Here is a 22,432-nt window from a genome sequence, read left to right as displayed (position 1 = left end):
AGAAGACAGAGTAATGGGAAGCTAAACAAAAGAGAGATAAAAGAATTATGCAAAACAAGAACAGACAGGGAACTCAGTGATTGCACAAAATATAGCAACATTCATATTATAGAAGTCCCAGAAGAAGAGAGAGAAAAGGGGACAGAAAATTTATTTGAAGAAATAATAGCTGAAATTTTCCCTAAACTAAGTAAGGAAACAGATATCCAAACCCAGAAAGCATACAGTACCCACAACAAATCGACAAAAGCAGACCCACCAAGACATACTATAATTAAATTTGCAAAATACAGCATTTAAAGAAAACATTTTTTAATTTAGTACTTACTTTTGAGAGGGAGAAAGAGGGACAGAGTGCGAACAGGGGAGGAGGAGAGAAAGAGGGAGAGACAGAATCTGAAGCAGGCTCCAGGCTCTGAGCCATCAGCAGAGCCCAATGTGGGGCTCAAACTCATGGACCGTGAGATCATGACCTGAGCTGAAGTCAGCTGCTTAACCGACTGAGCCACCCAGACACCCCAATAAAGAAAGAAAATTATAAAGTAACAAAAGAAATCATTAACTTACAAGGGAAAACCCATAAGGCTACCAGGAGATTTTTTTTTTTTTTTAAACCAGGAGATTTTTCAACAGAAACTTTGTAAGCCAGAGGGAGTAGCATGGTATATTCAAAGTGCTAAATGGGAAAAATCTACAGCCAAGAATACTGTATCCAGCAAGGCTATTATTCAGAATAGAAGGAAACATAAAAAGTTACCCAAATAAAAACTAAAGAACTTCATGGCAACTAAACCAGCTCTACAAGAAATATTAAAAGGGACTCTTTGGAAGGAAGAGACAAGGGGCACCTGGGTAGCTTAGTCGTTTGAGCATCTGACTCTTGATTTTGGCTCATGATCCCAGGGTGGTGGAACTGAGCTCCACGTCAGGCTCTACACTCAGGATAGAGCCTGCTTAAGATTCTCTCTCTCCTTCTGCCCCTCCCCACCACTTTTGGGCTCTTTCAAAAAAAAAAAAAAGGGAGAGACAAAAAGTGACAGTGTAGAGGTGGGAAACACAAAAGCCATAAAAATGAATATTTCTGTAAAAAATCAGTCAAGGAACTAATGAAAAAAGGATATAACATATACCTAAAACATGGGGAGGAGAAAAGAATGAGTTCAAATGACCATCAACTTAATATAGACTGCTATATGCAGAAGAAGTTATATACAAACCCAATGGTAACTATGTATCAAAAAATACTAATATGCAAAGAAAAAGGATGAAGAAATCCAAATATATCACTAAGGAAAAGCAGCAAAACATGAAAGGGAGAAAGACAAAAAAGGATCAGAGAAATCTTCAGAAGCAACCACAAAACAAGTAATGAAATGACAACAAATACATCAATAAATCAGTAATTACTTTGAATGTAAATAGTCCAATCAAAAGACACAGGATGACAGAATGGATAAAGGAAAAAAAAAGGCCCATCTATATGCTACATACAAGGGACTCATTTTAAACCTAAAGACACCTGCATATTGAAAGGATAGAGAAACATCTATCATGCCAAAGGATGTCAAAAGAAAGCTGGATAGCAATTCTTATATACAACAAAGTAGATTTTGTTTTAAAACAAAGACTGTAACAGGGGTGCCTGGGTGGCTCAGTTAAGTGTCCAGCTTTGGCTCAGGTCATGATCTCACAGCTTATGGGTCCGAGCCTCACATCAGGCTCTGTGCTGACAGTTCAGAGCCTGGAGTCTGCTTTGGGTTCTGTGTCTCCTTCTCTCTCTGCCCCTCCCTGGCTCACACTCTGTCTCTGTCTCTCAAAAAATAAATAAATGTTAAAAAAAATTTTAGTAAAAATAAAACTAACAAAAGACAAAGAAGGACACTATATATCAATAAAGGGGGCAATCCAACAAGACGACATAACAATTGTAAATATTTATGCACCCAACATAGGAGTGCCCAAATACATAACACAGTTAATAAAAAACATAAAGGAACTAATCAATAGTAATACAATAGTAGGGGACTTTAACATCCCACATACAACAATGGACAGATCTAAACAGAAACTCAACAAGGAAATAATGGCTTTGAATGACACACCGGAACAAATGGATTTAACAGATATTTTCAGAACATTCCATCCTAAAATGGAATACATGTTCTTTTCAAGCGCACATGGAACATTCTCCAGAATAGATCACACATGTTAGCCCACAAAACAAACCTGAACAAATTTCAAGATTGAAAATTTTTTCTGACCACAACACTATGACACTAGGAATCAATCACAAGAAAAAATTGAGAACACACACATGGAGGTTAAATAACATGCTACCAAACTATGAATGGGTCAACCAGGAAATAAAAGACAAAATGAAAAAGTACATGGAAACAAATGAAAATGAAAACACAATGGTCCAAAACCTCTGAGATGCAGCAAAAGAAGTTTTTAAAGGAAGACTATAGCAATACAGGCCTACCTCAAGAAACAAGAAAAATCTCAAATAAACAACCTAACCTTGCACCTAAAGGAGCTATAAAAAGAACAAAACATAAAACCAGGGGCGCCTGGGTGGCTCAGTTGGTTAAGCGTCCAACTTTGGCTCCAGTCATGACCTCACAGTTCATGGGTTCAAGCCCCATGTTGGGCTCTGTGCTGACAGCTCAAAGCCTGGAATCTGCTTCGGATTCTGTTGTCTCCCTTTCTCTCTGCTCCTCTCCCACTCATGCTCTGTCTCAAAAATAAAACATTAAAAAAAAATTAAAAAATAACATAAAACCAGCAGAATGAAAAAATAAAAATAGAGCAGCAATTGATGATATAAAAGCTAAAAAAACAATAGGACAATCAATGAAACCAGGAGATGATTCTTTGAAAAAAAAACCAATAAAATTGATAAACTTCTGGCCAGACTTAGCAAGAAAAAAGAGAAAGGACCCAAATAAAATCACAAACGAGAAAGGAGAAATAACACCACAGAAATACAATAACATCATAAGAGAATATTATGAAAAACTATGTGTCAACAAATGGGACAAACTGGAAAAAAATTGATAAATTCCTAGTAACATACAAACTACCAAACTGAAACAGAAAGAAATAGAAAATTTGAACAGACTGATAATCAGCAAAGAAATTGAATCAGTAATCAAAAAATAACCAAAAAACAAAAGTCCAGGACCAGACAGCTTTACAGATGAATTCTACCAAACAGAAGAGCTAATATCTATTCTGTTCAACCTATTCCATAGTCTTAGAAACGAAAGGAAAACTTCCAAATTCATTCCATGAGGTCAGCATTACCCTAATACCAAAACCCGATAATGACACCGCAAAAAACCAGAACTACAGGCTAATATCTCTGATGAACATAGATGCAAAAATCCTCAACAAAATACTAACAAACCCAGTCCAATAATACATTTAAAAAATAATTCACCACAATCAAGTGGGATTTATTCCTGGGTTGCAAAGATGATTCAATATTTGCAAATTAATGCAATATATCACGTCAATAACGGAAAAGATAAGATCCACATGATCATTTCAACAAATGCAGGAAAAACATTTTTACAAGGTGCAACATCCTTTCATGATAAAAACCCTCAACAAAGTAGGTTTAAAGGGAATATATCTCAATAAAGGCCATCCATGAAAACCCACAGCTAACATCATCCTCAGTGGGGAAAAACTGAGAGGCACCTGGGTGGTTCAGTTAAACGTCCAACTCTTGATTTCAGCCTAGGTCATGATTCCAGGGTCATAGGATCAAGCCCTGCATCAGGCTCCATGCTGTCAGCACAAGAATCCTGCTTAGGGTTCTCTCCCTTTCTCTCTGCTCCACCCCTCTCTCAAAAATAAACTTTTTAAAAAATGAGGAAAAACTGAGAGCCTTTTCCGTAAGGTCAAGAACAAGACAAGGATGTCCACTGTCACCACTTCATTCAACATAGTATTGAAGTATTAGCCACAGCAAATAGACAACAAAAGAAGTAAAAGACATCCAAATTGGTAAGGAAGAAGTACAATTTTCACTATTTGTAGATGACATGATACTAATATAGAAAACCCAAAAGACTCCACCAAAAAATTGCTAGAACTGATAAATTCAGTAAAGTTGCAGGATACAAAATCAATCAACAGAAATCTATCACATTTCTATACAACAATAACAAAGCAGCAGAAAGAGAAATTAAGAAAACAATCCCATTTACAATTACACCAAAAATAATAAGATACCTAGGAATAAATCTAAACAAAGAGGTGAAAGACTTGTACTCTACAAACCATAAAACACTGATTAAAGAAATTGAACATAACACAAAGAAATGGAAAGACATTCCATGCTCATGGATTGGAAGAATATTGTTAAAATATCTATATTGTTAAGTATTGTTAAAATGTCTATACTACCCAAAGTAATCTACAGATTTAATGTAATCCCTATCAAAATACTAACAGCATTTTTCATAGTACTAGAACAAACAATCCTAAAATTTGTATGGAACCACAAAAGACCGCAAATAGCCAAAGCAATCTTGAAAAAGAAGAGCAAAGCTGGTGGCAAATACAGTGCACAAAAATAGACAAATAGATCAATGGGAAAGGCCAAAAAATCCAGAAATAAACCCACAATTATATGGCCAATTAAATCTTCGACAAAGCAGGAAAGAATATCCAATGGGAAAAAAGTGGTCTCTTCAACAAATGGTGTTGGAAAAACTGGACAGCAACATGCAAAAGAATGACACTGAACCACTTTCTTACACCATACACAAAAATAAATTTAAAATGGATTAAAGACCTAAATGTGAGACAGGAAACCATTAAAATCCTAGAGAAAGAACACAGGTAGTAACTTCTTTGACATTAGATGTAGCAACTTCTTTTTGGTACATCTCCTGAGGCAAGGGAAACAAAAGCAAAAATAAACTATTGGGATTGTATCAAAATAAAAAACTTCTGCACAGCAAAGGTAACAATCAACAAAACTAAAAGGCAACCTACAGAATGGGAAAATACATTTGCAAGTGACATATCTGATAAAGGGTTAGTATCCAAAATATATAAAGTACTTCTACAACTCAACACCCAGAAAACAAATAATCCTACTTAAAAATAGGCAGAAAACATGAACAGATAGTTCTCCAAAGACATCCAGATGGCCACATGAAAAAGTGCTCATCATCACTTATCATCAGGGAAATGGAATCAAAACTACAAAGAGATATCACCTCACATCTGTCAGAATAGTTAAAATCAACAACATAAAAAAAATAACAGGTGTTGGTGAGGATGTGGAGAAAGGGGAACACTCTTACACTGTCGGTGGGAATGCAAGCTGGTGCAGTCACTTGAGGAAACAGTATGGAGTCGTCTCAAGAAGTTAAAAATAGAACTACCCTACAATCCAGCAATCATACTACTGAGTATTTACCCCAAGAATACAAAAACACTAATTCAAAGGGATACATGCACCACTATATTTATAGCAGCTTTATAATAGCCAAATTAGGGAAAGAGCCCAAATGTCCACTGGCTGATGAGTGGATAAAGATGTGGTGTGTGTGTGTGTGTATACATATATATGTATATACACATATACATATATATACTTATACATATATATACACACACACACACACACACACACACACACACACACAATGTAATATTACTCGGTCATTAAAAAGAATGAAATCTTGGGGCGCCTGGGTGGCTCAGTCAGTTGGGCAGCCGACTTCGGCTCAGGTCACGATCTCGCGGTCCATGAGTTCGAGCCCCGCATCGGGCTCTGTGCTGACAGCTCGGAGCCCGGAGCCTGTTTCAGATTCTGTGTCTCCCTCTCTCTCTGACCTCCCCCGTTCATGCTCTGTCTCTCTCTGTCTCAAAAATAAATAAGCGTTAAAAAAAAAAAAAATTAAAAAAAAAAAAAAAAAAGAATGAAATCTTGACATTTGCATCAACATGGATGGAGCTAGAGAGTATAATGCTGAGTGCAATAAGTCAGTTCACAGAAAGAAAAATACGATTTCACTCATGTGGAATTTAAGAAATGAAACAAGCAAAGAGAAAAAGTAACAGAGAGAGAGAGAGACAAATCAAGAAACAGACTCCTTATGAGCAATTATATGCCAATAAAATGGACAATCTGAAAGAAATGGACAAATTCCTAGAAACATATACACTACCAAAACTGAAACAGGAAGAAATAGAAAATTTGAACAGACCAATAACCAGTAAGGAAATCGAATTAGTAATAAAAAATCTCCCAAAAAACAAGAGTCCAGGGCCAGATGGCTTTCCAGGGGAATTCTACCAAACATTTAAGGAAGAGTTAACACCTATTCTTTTAAAGCTGTTCTAAAAAATAGAAATGGAAGGAAAACTTCCAAACTCTTTCTATGAAGCCAGCATTACCTTGATTCCAAAACCAGACAAGAGACCCCACTAAAAAGGAGAACTATAGACCAATTTCCCTGATGAACATGGATGAAAAGTCCTCAACAAGATACTACCTAACCAGATCCAACAATGCATTAAAAAAATTATTCAACATGATAAAGTGGGATTTATACCTGGAATGTAGGGCTGGTTCAATATCCACAAATCAATCAATATGATACATCATGTTAATAAAAGAAAGGACAAGAACCATATGATCCTCTCAATAGATGCAGAGAAAGCATTTGACAAAATACAGCATACTTTCTTGATAAAAACCCTCAAGAAAGTAGGAATAGAACATACCTCAAGATCATAAAAGCCATATATGAAAGACCCACAGCTAATATCATCCTCCATGGGGAAAAACTGAGAGCTTTCCCCCTAAGGTCAGGAACAAGACAGGGATGTCCACTCTCACCACTGTTATTCAACATAGTATTGGAAGTCTTAGCCTCTGCAATCAGACAACACAAAGAAATAAAAGGCATCCAAATCGGCCAGGAGGAGGTCAAACTTTCACTCTTCGCAGATGACATGATACTCTATATGAAAAACCCAAAAGATTCCACCAAAACACTGCTATAATTGATTCATAAATTCAGCAAAGTTGCAGGATATAAAATCAACACACAGAAATCGGTTGCATTCCTATACACCAACAATGAAGTGACAGAAAGAGAAATCAAGGAATTGATCCCATTTACAGTTGCACCAAAACCCATAAAATACCTAGGAATAAATCTAACCAAAGAGGTGAAAAATCTATACACTGAAAACTAGAAAGCTTATGAAATAATTGAAGAAGACACACACACACACCAAAAAAAAAAAAAAAAAAAAAAATGGAAAAAAATTCCATGCTCCTGGATAGGAAGAATATTGTTAAAATGTTGATACTACCCAAAGCAATCTATATATTCAATGCAATCCCTATCAAAATAACACCATCATTCTTCACAGAGCTAGAACAAACAATCCTAAAATTTGTATGGAACCAGAAAATACCCCGAATAGCCAAAGCAATCTTGAAAAAGAAAACCAAATCAGGAGGCATCACAATCCCGGACTTCAAGCTATACTACAAAGCTGTAATCATCAAGACAGTATGGTACTGGCATAAGAACAGACACTCAGATCAATGGAATAGAATAGAGAACCCAGAAATGGACCCACAAACGTATGGCCAATTAATCTTTGACAAAGCAGGAAAGAATATACAATGGAATAAAGACAGTCTCTTCAGCAAATGGTGCTGGGAAAACTGGACAGCGACATGCAGAAGAATGAACCTGGACCACTTTCTTACACCATACACAAAAATAAGCTTAAAATTAATGAAAGTTCTAAAAGTAAGACAGGAAGCCATCAAAATCCTTGAGGAGAAAAGCAGGCAAAAACCTCTTTGGCCTTGGCCACAGCAACTTCTTACTCAACATGTCTCCAGAGGCAAGGGAAACAAAAGCAAAAATGAACTACTGGGACCTCATCAAAATAAAAACTTCTGCACAGTGAAGGAAACAATCAGCAAAACTAAAAGGCAACTGACAGAATGGGAGAAGATATTTGCAAATGACATATCAGATAAAGGGTTAGTATCTAAAATCTATAAAGAACTTATCAAACTCAACACCCAAAACCCCCCCCTCCAAATAATCCAGTGAAGAAATGGGCAAAAGACATGAATAGACACTTCTCCAAAGAAGACATCCAGATGGCCAACCGACATGAAAAAATGCTCAACATCACTCATCATCAGCGAAATACAAATCAAAACCACAATGAGATACCACCTTACACCAGTCAGAATGTCTAACATTAACAACTCAGGTAACAACAGATGCTGGTGAGGATGCGGAGAAAGAGGATCTCTTTTGCACTGTTGGTGGGAATGCAAGCTGCTGCAGCCACTCTGGAAAACAGTATGGAGGTTCCTCAGAAAACTAAAAATAGAACTACCTTACAACTTAGCAATTGCACTAGTAGGCATTTATTCAGGTGATACAGGTGTGCTGTTTTGAAGAGACATATGCACCCCCATGTTTATAGCAGCACTATCAACAATAGCCAAAGTATGGAAAGAGCCCAAATGTCCATCAATGGATGAATGGATAAAGAAGAAGTGATATATATATATATATATATATATATATATATATATATATATATATACATATATATACATATATGTATGTGACATATATATATATATATATATATATATATATATATACACACATACATATACATATAGATACACACACACACACACACACACACACACACACAATGGAGTATTACTTGGCAATCAAAAATAATGAAATCTTGCCATTTGAAACTATGTGGATGGAACTGGAGGGTATTCTGCTAAGTGAAATTAGTCAAAGAAAGACAAAAATCATATGACTTCATTCATATGAGGACTTCAAGAGACAAAACAGATGAACATAAGGGAAGGGAAACAAAAATAATATAAAAACAGGGAGGGGGACAAAACAGAAGAGACTCACAAATATGGAGAACAAACTGAGGGTTACTGGAAGAGTTGTGGGAGGGGGGATGGGCTAAATGGGTAAGGGGCACTAAGGAATCTACTCCTGAAATCATTGTTGCACTACATTAGCTAACTAATTTGGATGTATATTTAAAAAAATAAAAAATTTAAAAAAAAAGAAAGAAAAGAAACAGACTCTTAATTATAGAGAACAAACCAGAAGGGAGATGGGTAGGCAGATGAGTTAAATAGGTGATGGGGATTAAGGAGTGCACTTCCTTGATGAGAATTGGGTGATGTATAGAAATGCTGAATTGCTATGTACACCTGAAACTAATATAACATTGTATGTTAACTAACTGGAATTAAAAAAAAAAAAAAAGACATTACAGAGAACTATAGACCAATATCCCTGATGAATACTGATGCAAAAATCCTGAACAAAATCTAGCAAAAAAAATTCAACAGCACATCAAAAGTGTGAAATAGGATTTCTTCCTGGAATGCAAGGATGGTTCAACACACAACAAATGATCAATGCAATCCACCACATTAACAGAATGAAGGAAGGACCAAAAAAAAAAAAAAAAGATTATCTTAATTCAGAAAAAGCATTTTACAAATTTAACACCCTTTCATGATTAAAAACACTCAACAAAGTAGAATTAGTAGGAAACTATCTGAATATAATAAAGCCCATATGTGAAAGGCCTATAACTAACATCACATTCAATGAAAAGACTGAAACTTTTCTTATAAGATCAGGAATACGACAAGGATCCCTACTTTCACCACTTCTATTCAACATTGTTTTCAAAGTCCTAGCCAGGACCATTAGTTAAGAAAAAGAAACGGTATTCAAATTGGAAAGGAAGAGTCAAATTATCTGTTTGTAAGTGACATGATCTTATATGCAGGAAACCCTAGAGATCACACGCACACACACACACACACACACACACACACACACACACACACCTATTAGAACTAGTAAATTCAGCAAAGTTGCAAGATACAAAATCAACACGCAAAAATCCATTGCATTTTTATACACTAAAAATGAACAATCTGAAAAGGAAATTAAGAAAACAGTTCCATTACAATAGCATCGAAAAGAATAAATAGAAGTTTCACCAAGATGAAGGATTTGTACATGGAAAACTACAATTAAACTTCTGTGAGAAATTAAAGAAGACACAAATAAGTGGAAAGACATCTTGTGTTCTTGGATTGAAAGACTTCAGGATATTGTTAAATCTACAGATTTAATGTAATCTTTTCAAAAATGCCATTTTTTGCAAGAATAGAGAAATCCATCCTAAAATTCATATGAAGTCTCAGAAGACCCCCAAAAGCCAAAACACTCTTGAGAAAGAACAAAGTAGGTTTATTCCAGGAAGATGGCAGAGTGAAGGGGTCTTGACCTTACCTCCTCCCGTGGACGTATCATGGCAATAGCTACATATAATGCAACTCACCCTCAAAACAACATGAAGAATGGCAGAATACATCTGTGACACTTAAACACATAAAGAAGAAACCACAGTGAGAAAGGTAGGAGAAGAGACGTGGTCAGGAATGAAACCTCCAAGACAGCCATCCATAGCAGGAGGGATATCACAGGTGCCGATGTCCTCCCTGAAGAGTAAACAGACTAAGCCCCACACTGGACATCCTGGCCCTGAAGACTTGCACTAAGGAAACAAGCACTCATAACAAATGGACTTGAAAATCAGTGAGGCTTAACTCCAGGAGAGCTGGAAGGCTATAGGAAACAGAGACTTGGCTCTTAAAGGGCCAGTGCTATATCACTCTTTCTAAAATCCAGCACAAAAACAGCAGTTTAAAATTGCTTGGATTATGCATGAAGGAGATTAACTAATTTTATGGTATGTGCCAGAGAGGCAGGCATATGTAGGAGCTTTCTCCAGGAACAGAAATGCAAATTGGCACCATTTTTCTTGCCTACCTTCAGCCTAGCTGGCCAGAAGCTGGGAGGAGCCAGTTCTATTGTTTTCCATCTGCCTTGCTAGCACTGCTCATGGTGCCCTGGAGTTTCTCTGAGGAGAAACCTCAAGTAGGCACCCCTCCGAAATTAGCTCCTGTCCCACCACACCTGAGTTGGGACCAGCATCCCCCCAGAGTCACTAGTGCCCCCCCAAACCCTGTAGGCAGCCCTGGCAAGACTGGTACCCTTCCAAAGCAAATCCTTCCCTAAGAAATTGGAGAGCCTCACCCACCAGCATGCTCACAATGGTCATGCCAGTCAGCAGCCAGTCACTCTGGTGGGGGGAGGTCTGTCCACCAGTGCACCTGTAATAGTTATGCCAGTCATTGTAGTCACCCACCCCGGGAACCAACCCTGCCCACCAGTGTGCACACAGCAGTTGTGTCATAATGGGAGGGCACATGCAGCCCACACAGGGGACACCCAAGAGCACCTGCTTCTGGTGACCAGGGAGGATTGTGCTACTGTGCCCCACAGGACACTCACTGTCTACATAAGGTCACTCTTTTCAAGACCAGGAGATGTAGCTAACCTACCTAATACATAGAAACAAACACAGAGAGTTAGACAAAATGAGGACACAGACGAATATGTTCTAAGTAAAAGAATAAGACAAAAAGCTCAGAAAAAGAACTAAGCAAAATAGAGGTAAGCAATCTATCTGATAAAGAAATCAAAGGAATGGTCATAAAGATACTTAACAGATTTAAGACAAGAGTAGATGAACTCAGTGAGAACTTCAACAAGGAGATAGAAAATATTAAAAAAAGAACCAATCAGAGCTGAAGAATATAATAACTGAAATGAAAAATACCCTAGAGGAAATCAACAGATTAAAGGATAGAGAAGAACGGATCAGTGATCTGGAAGACAGAGTAATGGAAAACATCCGTGCTGAACAGCAAGAAGAAAAAAAATTTTTTAAATGAGGATATGCTAAGGCAACTCTGCAACAACATCAAAAATAATAACATTTGCATTATAGGGGTCCCAGAAGGAGAAGAGAGGAAATAAAGGAACAGAAAACTTGTTTGAAGAAATAATAGCTGAAAACTTCCCCAACATGAGGAAGGAGGCAGACATCCAAGTCTAAGAATCACAGAGCACCTCAAACAAGTTGAACCCAAGGAGGTCCATACCAGGACATATAAAAATTAAAATGTCAAAAATTAAAGATAAGGAGAGAATCTTAAAAGCAGCAAGAGAAAAGAAAATAGTTATAAGGGAAATCCTATAAGGCTATCAGCTGGTTTTTCAACAGAAACTCCGCAGGCCAGAAGGGAGTGAGTGGCATGATCTAGTCAGTGCTGAAAGGAAAAAATCCTACAGCCAAGAATACTCCACCTGGTGAGGTTATCATTCAGAATTGAAGGAGAGATAGAGTTTCCCAGACAAAAGTCAGAGTTCATCACCACTAAACATTAGAAGAAATGTTAAAAGGACATCTTAATTTTTTTAAATTTTATTTTGATTTTGTTTTTAATGTTTATTTATCTTTGAGAGAGAGACACACACAGTGTGCACAGGGTAGGGGCAGAGAGAGAGGGAGACACAGACTCTGAAGTAGGCTCCAGACTCTGAGCTGTCAGCACAGAGCCCCATGCAAGTCTCAAACCCATGAACCGTGAGATCATGACCTGAGCTGAAGTCGGATGGTCAATGAACTGAGCCCCTGAAGCACCCCAGAAGGGCACATTTAAATGGAAATGAAAAGGTCATACTTAGAAGTTAGAAAATTATGGAAGAAAAAAATTCACCAGTAAAAGCAAACATATAAAGATATAGATCAATCACTTATAAAACTAGCATATAGGTGGAAAAGATAAAAAGTTGTACAATTATATCTATAAAAATTAGTTAAGGATACATGAAATAAAAATATGTAAAACATGATATCATATACACACATGGGGTAAAACGTGCATGGGGTAAAAATGTAGTGCTTTTATTTTTTTTTTTTAACGTTTATTTATTTTTGAGAGAGAGAGAGAGAGAGACAGAGCATGAACAGGGGAGGGTCAGAGAGAGGGAGACACAGAATCATTCTATAAGGCCAGCATTACCGTTATACCAAAACCAGACAAAGACACTACAAAAAAAATAAAATTACAGACCAATATCCCTGATGAACATGAATGCAAATATCCTCAGCAAAATTTTGGCAAACTGAACTCAAAAATACATTTATAAAGTCTCACTTATCACCATCAAGTGGAATTTATTTCAGGATGCAAGGATATTCAATATCTGCAAATCAGTCAACATGACACACCATATTAAAATGAACGATAAAAAAATATATATACAATCATCTCAGTAGCTGCATAAAAAGCATCTGACAAAATTCAACACCTGTTCATGATTAAAAACGCTCAACAAAGAGGGTGTAGAGGGAACATCCCTCAAGATATTAAAAGCCATATATGACAAACCGACAGCTAACATACTCAATGGTGAAAAATTGAAACCTTTTCCTCCAAGACTAGGAACAAGACAAAGATGTTCACTTTCATCACTTTCATTCAATATAGTACTGGAGGTCTCTAGCCACAGCAATCAGACAACAAATAAAAGGCACCCACCCAAATTGGTAAGGAAAAAGTAAAACTATCACTATTTTCAGAGGATATGATACCATATATAGAAAAGCCTAAAGACTTCACCAAAAACCTAGTATAACTAATAAATGAGTTCAGTAAAGTTGCAAGATACAAAATTAATATGCAGAAATCTGTTGCAATACTATACACTAATAACAAAATAGCAGAAAGAGAAATTAAGAAACAATCCTATTTACAATTGCATCAAAAAGAATAAAATACCTAGGTGAAAGATATGTACCTTGAAAACTATAAGATGTTAATGAAAAAAACTGAAGACAGTACAAATAAATAGAAAGACATACCATGCTCATGAACTGGAAGGATATTATTAGAATGTCCACATTACCAAAGCAATCTACAGATTCAATGCAATTTCTATCAAAATAACAATATTATTTTTCACAGAACTAAAAGAAAAAAATCTTAAAATTTCTGTGGAACCACAAAAGATCCCAAATAGCCAAATCAATCTTGAGAAGAACAAAGCTAGAGGTATCACAACCTCAGATTCAAACTACACTACAAAGTAATCAAAACAATGTGGAACTGGCACAAAAACAGACACTTAGATCCTAACAGAACAGAATAGAGAGCCCAGAAATAAACCCACAATTATATGGTTAATTAACCCATGACAAAGGAGGCAAGAATATACAGTGGGGAAAAGACAGTCTCTTCAATAAATGGTGTTGTGAAAACTGGACAGCTACATGCAAAAGAATAAAACTGGACCACTTTCTTACACCATACACAAAAATAGACTCAAAATAGATTAAAGACCTAAATGTAAAATCTGAAACCATAAAACTCCTAAAAGAAAATATAGGCAGTAAACTCATGGATGTCAGTCTTAGTAATATTTTTCTGGATTGGTCTCTTTAGGCAAGGGAAACAAAAGCAAAAATAAACTGTTGGACTATATCAAACTAAAAAGCTTTTGCACAGTGAAGGAAACCATGAACACAAAACAACATACTGATTGGGGAAGACACTTGCAAATGCTATGTCCAGTAAGGGGTTAATATCCAAAATATATAAAGAACTCCTACAACTCAACACCAAACAAACAAACAAAAAACAAAACACAAAGAATCTGATTTAATAATGGGCAGAGGACCTGAACAGACATCTTTCCAAAGACACACAAATGGCCAACAGACACATGAAAAGATGCTCAACACCACTAATCAGGAAAATCTAAATCAAAACAATGAGATAGCACCTCATACCACACAGAATGGCTATTATCAAAAGGACGAGAACTAACAAATGTTGGCAAAGATGGGGAGAAAAGGGGACCCTCATGCACTTTGGGGAATGTAAATTGGTGCAGTCACTATGTGAAGCAGTACAGAGGTTCCTTAAAAAATTAAAAATAGAAATGTCATACAATCAAGTAATTCCACTACTGGGTATTTACTCAAAGAAAAAGAAAACACTAATTTGAAAAGATATATGCACCCCTATGTTTATTGCAGCATTGTTTACAGTAGCCAAGTTATGGAAGCAACCTAAGCATCCACTGATAGATGAATAAAGAAGATGTGGTATATATACACAATGGAATATTAGTGGGCAGTAAAAAAAAAATGAAATCTTGCTATTTGCAGCAACATGGATGGACCTAAAGGGTATTATGCTAAGTGAAATAAATCAGACAGAGAAAGACAAATACTGTATGATTTCACTTATATGTGGAATCTAAAAAACAAGTGAACAAGCAAATAAAAAACAGAAACAGACTAATAAATACAGAGAACAATCTGGCAACTGCCAGAGATGAGGACATGGGAGTATGGGCAAGGTAGGTAAAAGGGATTAAGAGGTACAAACCTCCAGTTATAAAGAACTTATGGGGATGAAAAGTACAACATAGGTAATATAGTCAATGATGTTATTAGTAACTTTGTATGATGACAGATGGTAACTACATTTATTTTGGTGAGCATTTTGTAATGTAAATAATTGTTGAATCATTATGTTGTACACATGAAGCTAATATAATATTGTAGGTCAACTATACTTGCATTAAAAAAAAAAAAGTTGGAGGTCTCACATGTCCTGATTTAAAAATACATTACAAAGCTATAGTAATCAAAGCAGTGTGGTACTGACATAAAGACAGACATACAGAGCAATGGAATAGAACAGAGAGCCCAGAAATAAACCCTCATGTGTATGGTCAAATTAAGCACAAGCGTGCCAGGACTGTTCAATGAGGAAAAGACAATCACTTTAATAAATGGTGCTCAGAAAACTAGATATCCACATGCAAGAGAATGAAGTTGGACCCTTACTTTATACCATACACAAAAATTAATTAAATGTATTAAATACCTACATATAAGAACTATAAAACTCCTAGGAGAAAACATAGGGAAAAAGCTTCAGGGCATTGGGTTTGTCAATGATTTATTGGATATAACACCAAAAGCAAAGGCAAAAGAAACAATAGACCAATGGAACTACATCAAACTTAAAAACTTCTGTGTATCAATGGGGCACCTGGCTTGTTCAGTCAGTAGAACATGTGACTCTTAATTTTGGGGTCATGAGTTTGAGCCCCATGACAGCCATACATAAAAACAAACAAAAAACTTCTGTGCATCAAAAGGCACAATCAACAGGGAAAAGACAACCTATGGAAGGAGGGAAAATATTTGTAAATCATATACTTGATAAGGGATTAATAACCAGAATATATAAAGAACTCCTTCAACTCAACAACAAAAAACCCAAACAGACCGACTAAAAAATGGGCAAAGGACTTGAATGGACATTAATCCAGGAATGATATATAAACAGTCAACAAACAGATGAAAATACACTCAACATCACTGACTATTAGAGAAATGCAAATAAAAACCACAATGACATTATCACTTTACACCCATTATGATGATTACTATAAAAAACAAATCACAAGCATTGGCAAAGATATGAAGAAATTTGAACCTTTGTGCACTGTTGGTGGTAATGTAAAATGGTGGAGCCTCAATGGAAAACATTATAGACATTCCCCCCAAATTAAAAATAGAACTACTATACGATCCAGTAATTCCACTTCTGGGTATATACCCAAAAGAGTTGAAAGGAGGAGGATCTCAAAGAGCTATTTACACACCATGTTCACAGCAGAATTATTCACAATAGCTATGAGGTACAAGCAACCCAAATGTCCACTGATGGATGACTGGATAAACAAAATGTGGCGTATACATACAAGGAAATATTATTCAGCTTTAAAAAGGAAGAACATCCTGTCACATGCTTCAACAAGAATCAACTTTGAGGACATTATGCTAAGTTAAATAAGCCAGTACAAAAAGACAAGTATCGTATGATTCCACTTATGTGAGGTATCTAATCAAATTCATAGAAACAGAAAGTAGAAGGGTGGTTGCTAGGAGCTGGGGGGAAGAGGAAATGGGGATTTTTTTTTTTAATGAATATAGTTTTAGTTTTGCAAGATGAAAAAGTTCTAGAGCTCTTTTGCAGAGCAATGTGAATATAACTAACACTACTAAACTGTACACTTAAAAATAGTATGGTAAATTTTATGTGTTTTTTTTAATCACTTAAAAAAAAAAACAACAAGGGTGCCTGGCTCAGTCAGTAGAGCATGTGACTCTTGATATCAGGGCTGTGATTTTGAGCTTCATGTACAGTATAGAGATCCCTAAAAAAATATTTTTAAAAAGTGAAGGGGAAGGCAGATAGGTGGTTCCAAAAGGTCCAGCTTGCACATGAGTGTGAGGGTGAAGAGTTTATATGGAGAATAGGAATAATGGTATTCCACCATGAGTTATTATATTAGTTATAAATACTGAGGGAGCTGTTTTGGGGGGAGAAATAGTTTGATCTTTTTCAGTGAAAGTAGAATATATGGCCTGCTATGGATTAAAAAAAAAAAAAAAAAAAAAAAAAAAAGACTTAGACCCTTAAATGGTTTTTTTTTTTTTGTTTTTTTTGTTTTTTTTAAATTTTTTTTTCAACGTTTTTTTATTTATTTGTGGGACAGAGAGAGACAGAGCATGAACGGGGGAGGGACAGAGAGAGAGGGAGACACAGAATCGGAAACAGGCTCCAGGCTCTGAGCCATCAGCCCAGAGCCTGACGCGGGGCTCGAACTCACGGACCGTGAGATCGTGACCTGGCTGAAGTCGGACGTTTAACCGACTGCGCCACCCAGGCGCCCCGACCCTTAAATGGTTTTGAGAGATCAGCCCCTCAGACTATACAATAAGGTATACAATAAGTGTCCCTAGGGGATTTTGCTGAGCCCTTGTCAGAGACTAGGCCCAGACTAGAAGGGCCCTTGGAAAGTCTATTTATTCCTGAAAATTTAGATATTATATTCTAATGGTCTTTGAGAGCCCATCCAGTCTGGAGTACATGCCCTCTTCCCATTAGTCCTGGTATTTTGTAGGGTGAGAGATGAGCCATTCATAACAGCTTTTCTCCAAGCAGAGTAGTGCATCTGCTTTTATTTCCAAATCTTCATCTGGCTAATATAGAATAATCATCTCAATTTCTTTGGTTTTTATCATTTTTTCAAAGGCCAAACTTACCCTGCAAAGAATAGTAAACTAAAAAATTACCATCACCATTCTATAATTTATTGAGCACCTACTTACACATCAGACACTGTGCTAGGCAACTTGCCCATTTAATGTTTTTGTTATTTTCCCAAACTGCACTAGAATAAAACATTCCTATTTTACTATTCCCATTTTACAGTTGAAGTTAAAGAAATTAAGTTCCTTGCCCAAGGTCCACACAGGAGATAGCTAGGATTCAAGCTGAGATCTGCCATTTACCTAAGCCTATACCCTTTGAGGATGTTCTATCACCTCCCTAATCACAGAGAGTTACAACTAGAAGGACTGTGTGGTCTAGTCATTTTATTTCAAATGAAAAGAAAGAGGTAAAATACTCCCTTTTTCATCTATTTTACTTATTTAATAGAGTAGATTGCCCAAAGCAGGTGTCTCTAAATTTTTCTGCTTACTCCCGCTCTTAACATGAAAACAAGAAAAATACTGGTACCTGACCAGAAAATTATTATTAGAGGACAAAGAGTTAGTACAGACGGTTATGTAGTGATGTGTTCCTCACAGTGTTGATCACCGTTCTGCCCAGATACAAAATCTAGGAGTCTTCATTGCACGGTTCACTTACTGAACTGACAAACACTTAAATTCCAAAGTTGTTAAATCCAGATTTTAAGACTGGAACCGAAGTATTTAATACAGAATAGAAGAAGAAGTCATGTACTTTGAAAAACTGTGAATATATTTTCATCTTACATTTCTCATAGCAGAGAGCACATTTATATTCATTTTTCCATAATACCTACCTAATGAGAAGAAATGCCTATTTCTTCTAAGATACTTAGACTACTCACTAAAATCAGTATCTGAAAAACTTCCACTATTTGTCCATACTGAAAAACAAATGTTCATGCATGTTACCACTCCGTAAGAATGAAGGAGACCTGACTTCTTGCTTCTGTTGTTAATCTACATCATGTTAGAAAGAAGGAATAGGCAGTGGTTCCAGGAAGGTATGATGACTCTGAATTCGGTTCAGGAGCTGCTGGGCCACAGGTTTGAATTCTGTTTCCCACTGGAGTTTGTGATAGTTTTTTAGGTCTTGATCAAAACTGCCATCCAGTGCTAGTTCTTCATCTGCACCCAAAAAATTAAAATTACAGCAATTATTTTGGCATGTAATCCTACTGGTTAAAGTTTAAATTTTGATGGCATAAGTTAAATTCATCCTGGGTCATCTCTAATCTCAATATGACACAGATATGATTTGGGGGTTACATTTGTTTTTTATAGGAGTAATTCTTGGGGCACCTGCGTGGTCCAGTGCCCAACTCTTGATTTCGGCTCAGATCATGACATTCCGGTTTGTGAGATCGAGCCCAGAGTTGGGCTCCACACTGGTTGTGGAGCCTGCTGAAGATTCATGTTCTCCCTCTTGCCATCCCCCACTCGCTCTCTCTTTCAAAATAAATAAATAAATTTAAAAATTAAAAAAAAAAGTATAAAAGTAGTTCTTCACTATAAAAAGGACAATAATCTTCTCAAAAGAAAAAAAAAAAAATCCTGGATTAAGTTGAGCTCTTATTTCAACTAATCCCCAAGTGTTTATATCCACATCCAAAAGTCAGATCACAGTTTCTCAGGAGAAACAAAATATTAATAGATATTCCTTATCTGCACATTAGAAAAGTGAATTACTTCAGTGGTTGACAGATCTAAAAGGAGTCAGGAAATCTTTTCAGAAAGTAACACAGTTGAATTTGACACTTGATTTGAAAATCAATTTTGCTGGCTTTAAAGCAGCCTCAGTGTACTTCTTTGTAAAGGCCCCTATGCTCTCACCAATAACAGTGAAAAGTGGGAGACTTTGAAAATCTGAAGTAGTGAAGTAGTATTAGAATCCCAAGTGAGTCCACGTATAATGTAGAAAAGCACTAGTAAAAAAAAAAAAAAAAAAAAAAAAAAAAAATTACAACCTTAATTTGCTTCTTATTCCAAGGGCACCCTGAATTCTGTAAACACTGAAAGTCTATCCAACCCAAATAGGAAGATAAACGGCCACTAAGCGTTCTGTGCCAATATTTTGCTTGTTTATATTGGGCCTCACACCCCGTATGTGAAGGATTTTAGGAAAATGGATTGGCCTGCTGGTCAGAAGACCGGCTCTTCCACTTCCTAGGTCTGTGGCTGAAGCAGACATGGTAAGTGGTAACCACCAAGCCCTTAAATGACCACAAATATTGCTACTTACATAACTTGCAAACTTTTTAATAGGGCCAATTAAAATCCCATTATCAAATGCTTCATTACTGTTTACATCAAATTGTCTGCACTGTGTATCTTCATATATCCTTTGTACCTTGGCACTGTTGGTGTTAGTGTCAGTACCCTGAGTAAGATAAGGCAGCCCGCAATCCCAGTTTGGACCTCCCCCACCTCTCCTCCAACCAAGAGGACAGCCGCGCCGCTCAGAGATAAGTTCTGGACAGACACAAACACTTCAGCAAGGCACTCCCTTTGAGGCACTCCCAGCTCCTGTAGGCAAACCTGGACCTCCCCACCCACAAGCTAACCAGGGCCTCGAGGGGAGGAGAATGCCAACGGCCTTCTGGGCCTTCAAAGCCAATATTGAGCTACTTCCAGACATGAAAAGCCTGAGAGATTTCTCGATCCTCTTCCTCCTCACTCTTTTCCAGGTTTTCTGAGCATAAACTCATGTCAGACGATGAATTCTCTTATTTAATGCCCTTCTTTCCAAAGAGGCTTAGGGCTGCCGGCTGCCCAGGCACTTGGCAGTTCCTTCCTCTGCACAGGTTTTAGTTGGATTTAGTGGATTTAGCAAATCTCTATTTGGGTGTTTTAGGGCTTTTTTCAATCTAATGTCAAGACTGTGTTACTTTTCTTGAGGTCTGGCCTATGATTAGTTAATCCACACTCGAACCCTATTAATTGTAAATTGGTTTAGACAAGGAAACAAAAGTGGCCCAAAAGCTACAAGTAAAAGCAAAAAGCAGTCTGAAGTTTGAAAGTAAATACAGCAAATACATAAGAAAGTGCCCTACTACACTAGATATTATATTTTGGAATGTGTAGTCTTTGCACTAAAGAATAGCAGAGGGGGCGCCTGGGTGGCTCATTCGGTTGAGCGTCTGACTTTGGCTCAGGTCATGATCTTGCTGTTCTCGAGTTCAAACCCTTCATTGGGCTCTGTGCTGACAGCTCAGAGCCTGGACCCTGCTTTGGATTCTGTGTCTCCCTCTCTCTCTGCCCCTCCCCCACTCATGCTCTCTCTCTCTCTCTCTCCATCAAAAATAAACATTAAAAAAAATTTTTTTTAAAAAACAATAGCAGAGGCAAATTCAAGAACAATTTATATCTATGATTTTCAAACTCTTGACTGACCTAAAAGATACATACGTCAGGACTGTACATTATGACTTACATATTTACAATTAACAACCATTTCACAATAGAATACTTAGTCTTACTGCATGTAATATATTCTGATATTTTCTTTCTTTGCTACCACCTCATTTTTTTAAAGATGTTGGACACAGGATGGAAAGCACTGATTTTGATAACCAATCATTCTTAAGCTTTCTGTGTGAACAGCATACTTCTAATACTAGAATTTAAAGGAAAGTTTTAGAAAGGTATAGAAAGGAGTAAAGAACCCAAAACAATAAATTCCTCAGTGATCATTATATCACGATTTCTGTTGTAGTTTAAGTATCCTGCAGCATCAATTAAAGCTTCTCTTACTTCACTATCTCCCAGTTTTCTGTGCAGCACCAGGTAGCTCTAAGAAGGTTTGATTATTTTCCTATTATGAGGCCCAGTCCTCACAGTCCATGCTCTTCAGTGTGGACTTGTTAATGTCATCCTTTATTTTCTTCTAATTTTTTTAGAAAAACATTTTTAAGTAATCTCTACTTAAAACATGGGGCTTGAACTCACAACCCTGAGATCAAGAGTCAGATCGTCCACTGACTGAGCCAGCCAGGAACCCCTTTAATGTGATCCTTTAACTTGAACACCAGGCCTCACTCTGCCCCTTGTCTCACAACCTAGGTGCTAAGTTGAACATATGTTACGATGAACATAAAATAACCTGTGTTCTTTGTGTTAATAAACTGCACACACTGATCACCAGTTACCAGCTCTCCTGAGAGAAGCTCACGGTAGAACAGTGTGCCAGACTTGTGTACATCACTTAAGATAAACATCAAGATAAACACACTACTGATGAGTTTATAAGAAGTGACTGCAATACATCAGGACGTTTCAGACAATTTTCTTTTTAAGCTACTTTCCAAAAAGAACATCA

General features: G+C 36.8%; 1 protein-coding gene across 4 annotated transcripts in view; it reads right to left on the bottom strand.

Annotated features, from left to right (window-relative positions):
- The window catches only part of ARMC2 (armadillo repeat containing 2), a 131,954-nt gene that overhangs the window by 9,789 nt on the left and 99,733 nt on the right, over positions 1-22,432 (bottom strand). For 2 of the 4 annotated variants that reach the window (XM_078447192.2, XM_078447194.2), the window contains one exon: positions 18,827-19,242. The exons of 1 other annotated variant lie outside the window; for it this stretch is intronic. In XM_078447192.2, coding sequence (XP_078303318.2) covers positions 19,085-19,242 — 158 coding nt within the window. In that variant the 3' untranslated portion in view covers positions 18,827-19,084. Of the gene's footprint in view, positions 1-18,826; positions 19,243-22,432 lie in introns of those variants that run through there. One more of the 4 variants, XR_013555705.2, reaches the window with a different exon arrangement.

The sequence above is a fragment of the Panthera onca genome, chromosome B2 (genome assembly GCF_046562875.1).
Source record: "Panthera onca isolate mPanOnc1 chromosome B2, mPanOnc1 haplotype 2, whole genome shotgun sequence".
NCBI classification, from domain to species: Eukaryota; Metazoa; Chordata; class Mammalia; order Carnivora; family Felidae; genus Panthera; species Panthera onca.
The sequence above is the reverse complement of the archived record's forward strand: the minus strand, read 5'-3'. Positions and strand labels throughout refer to the sequence as shown.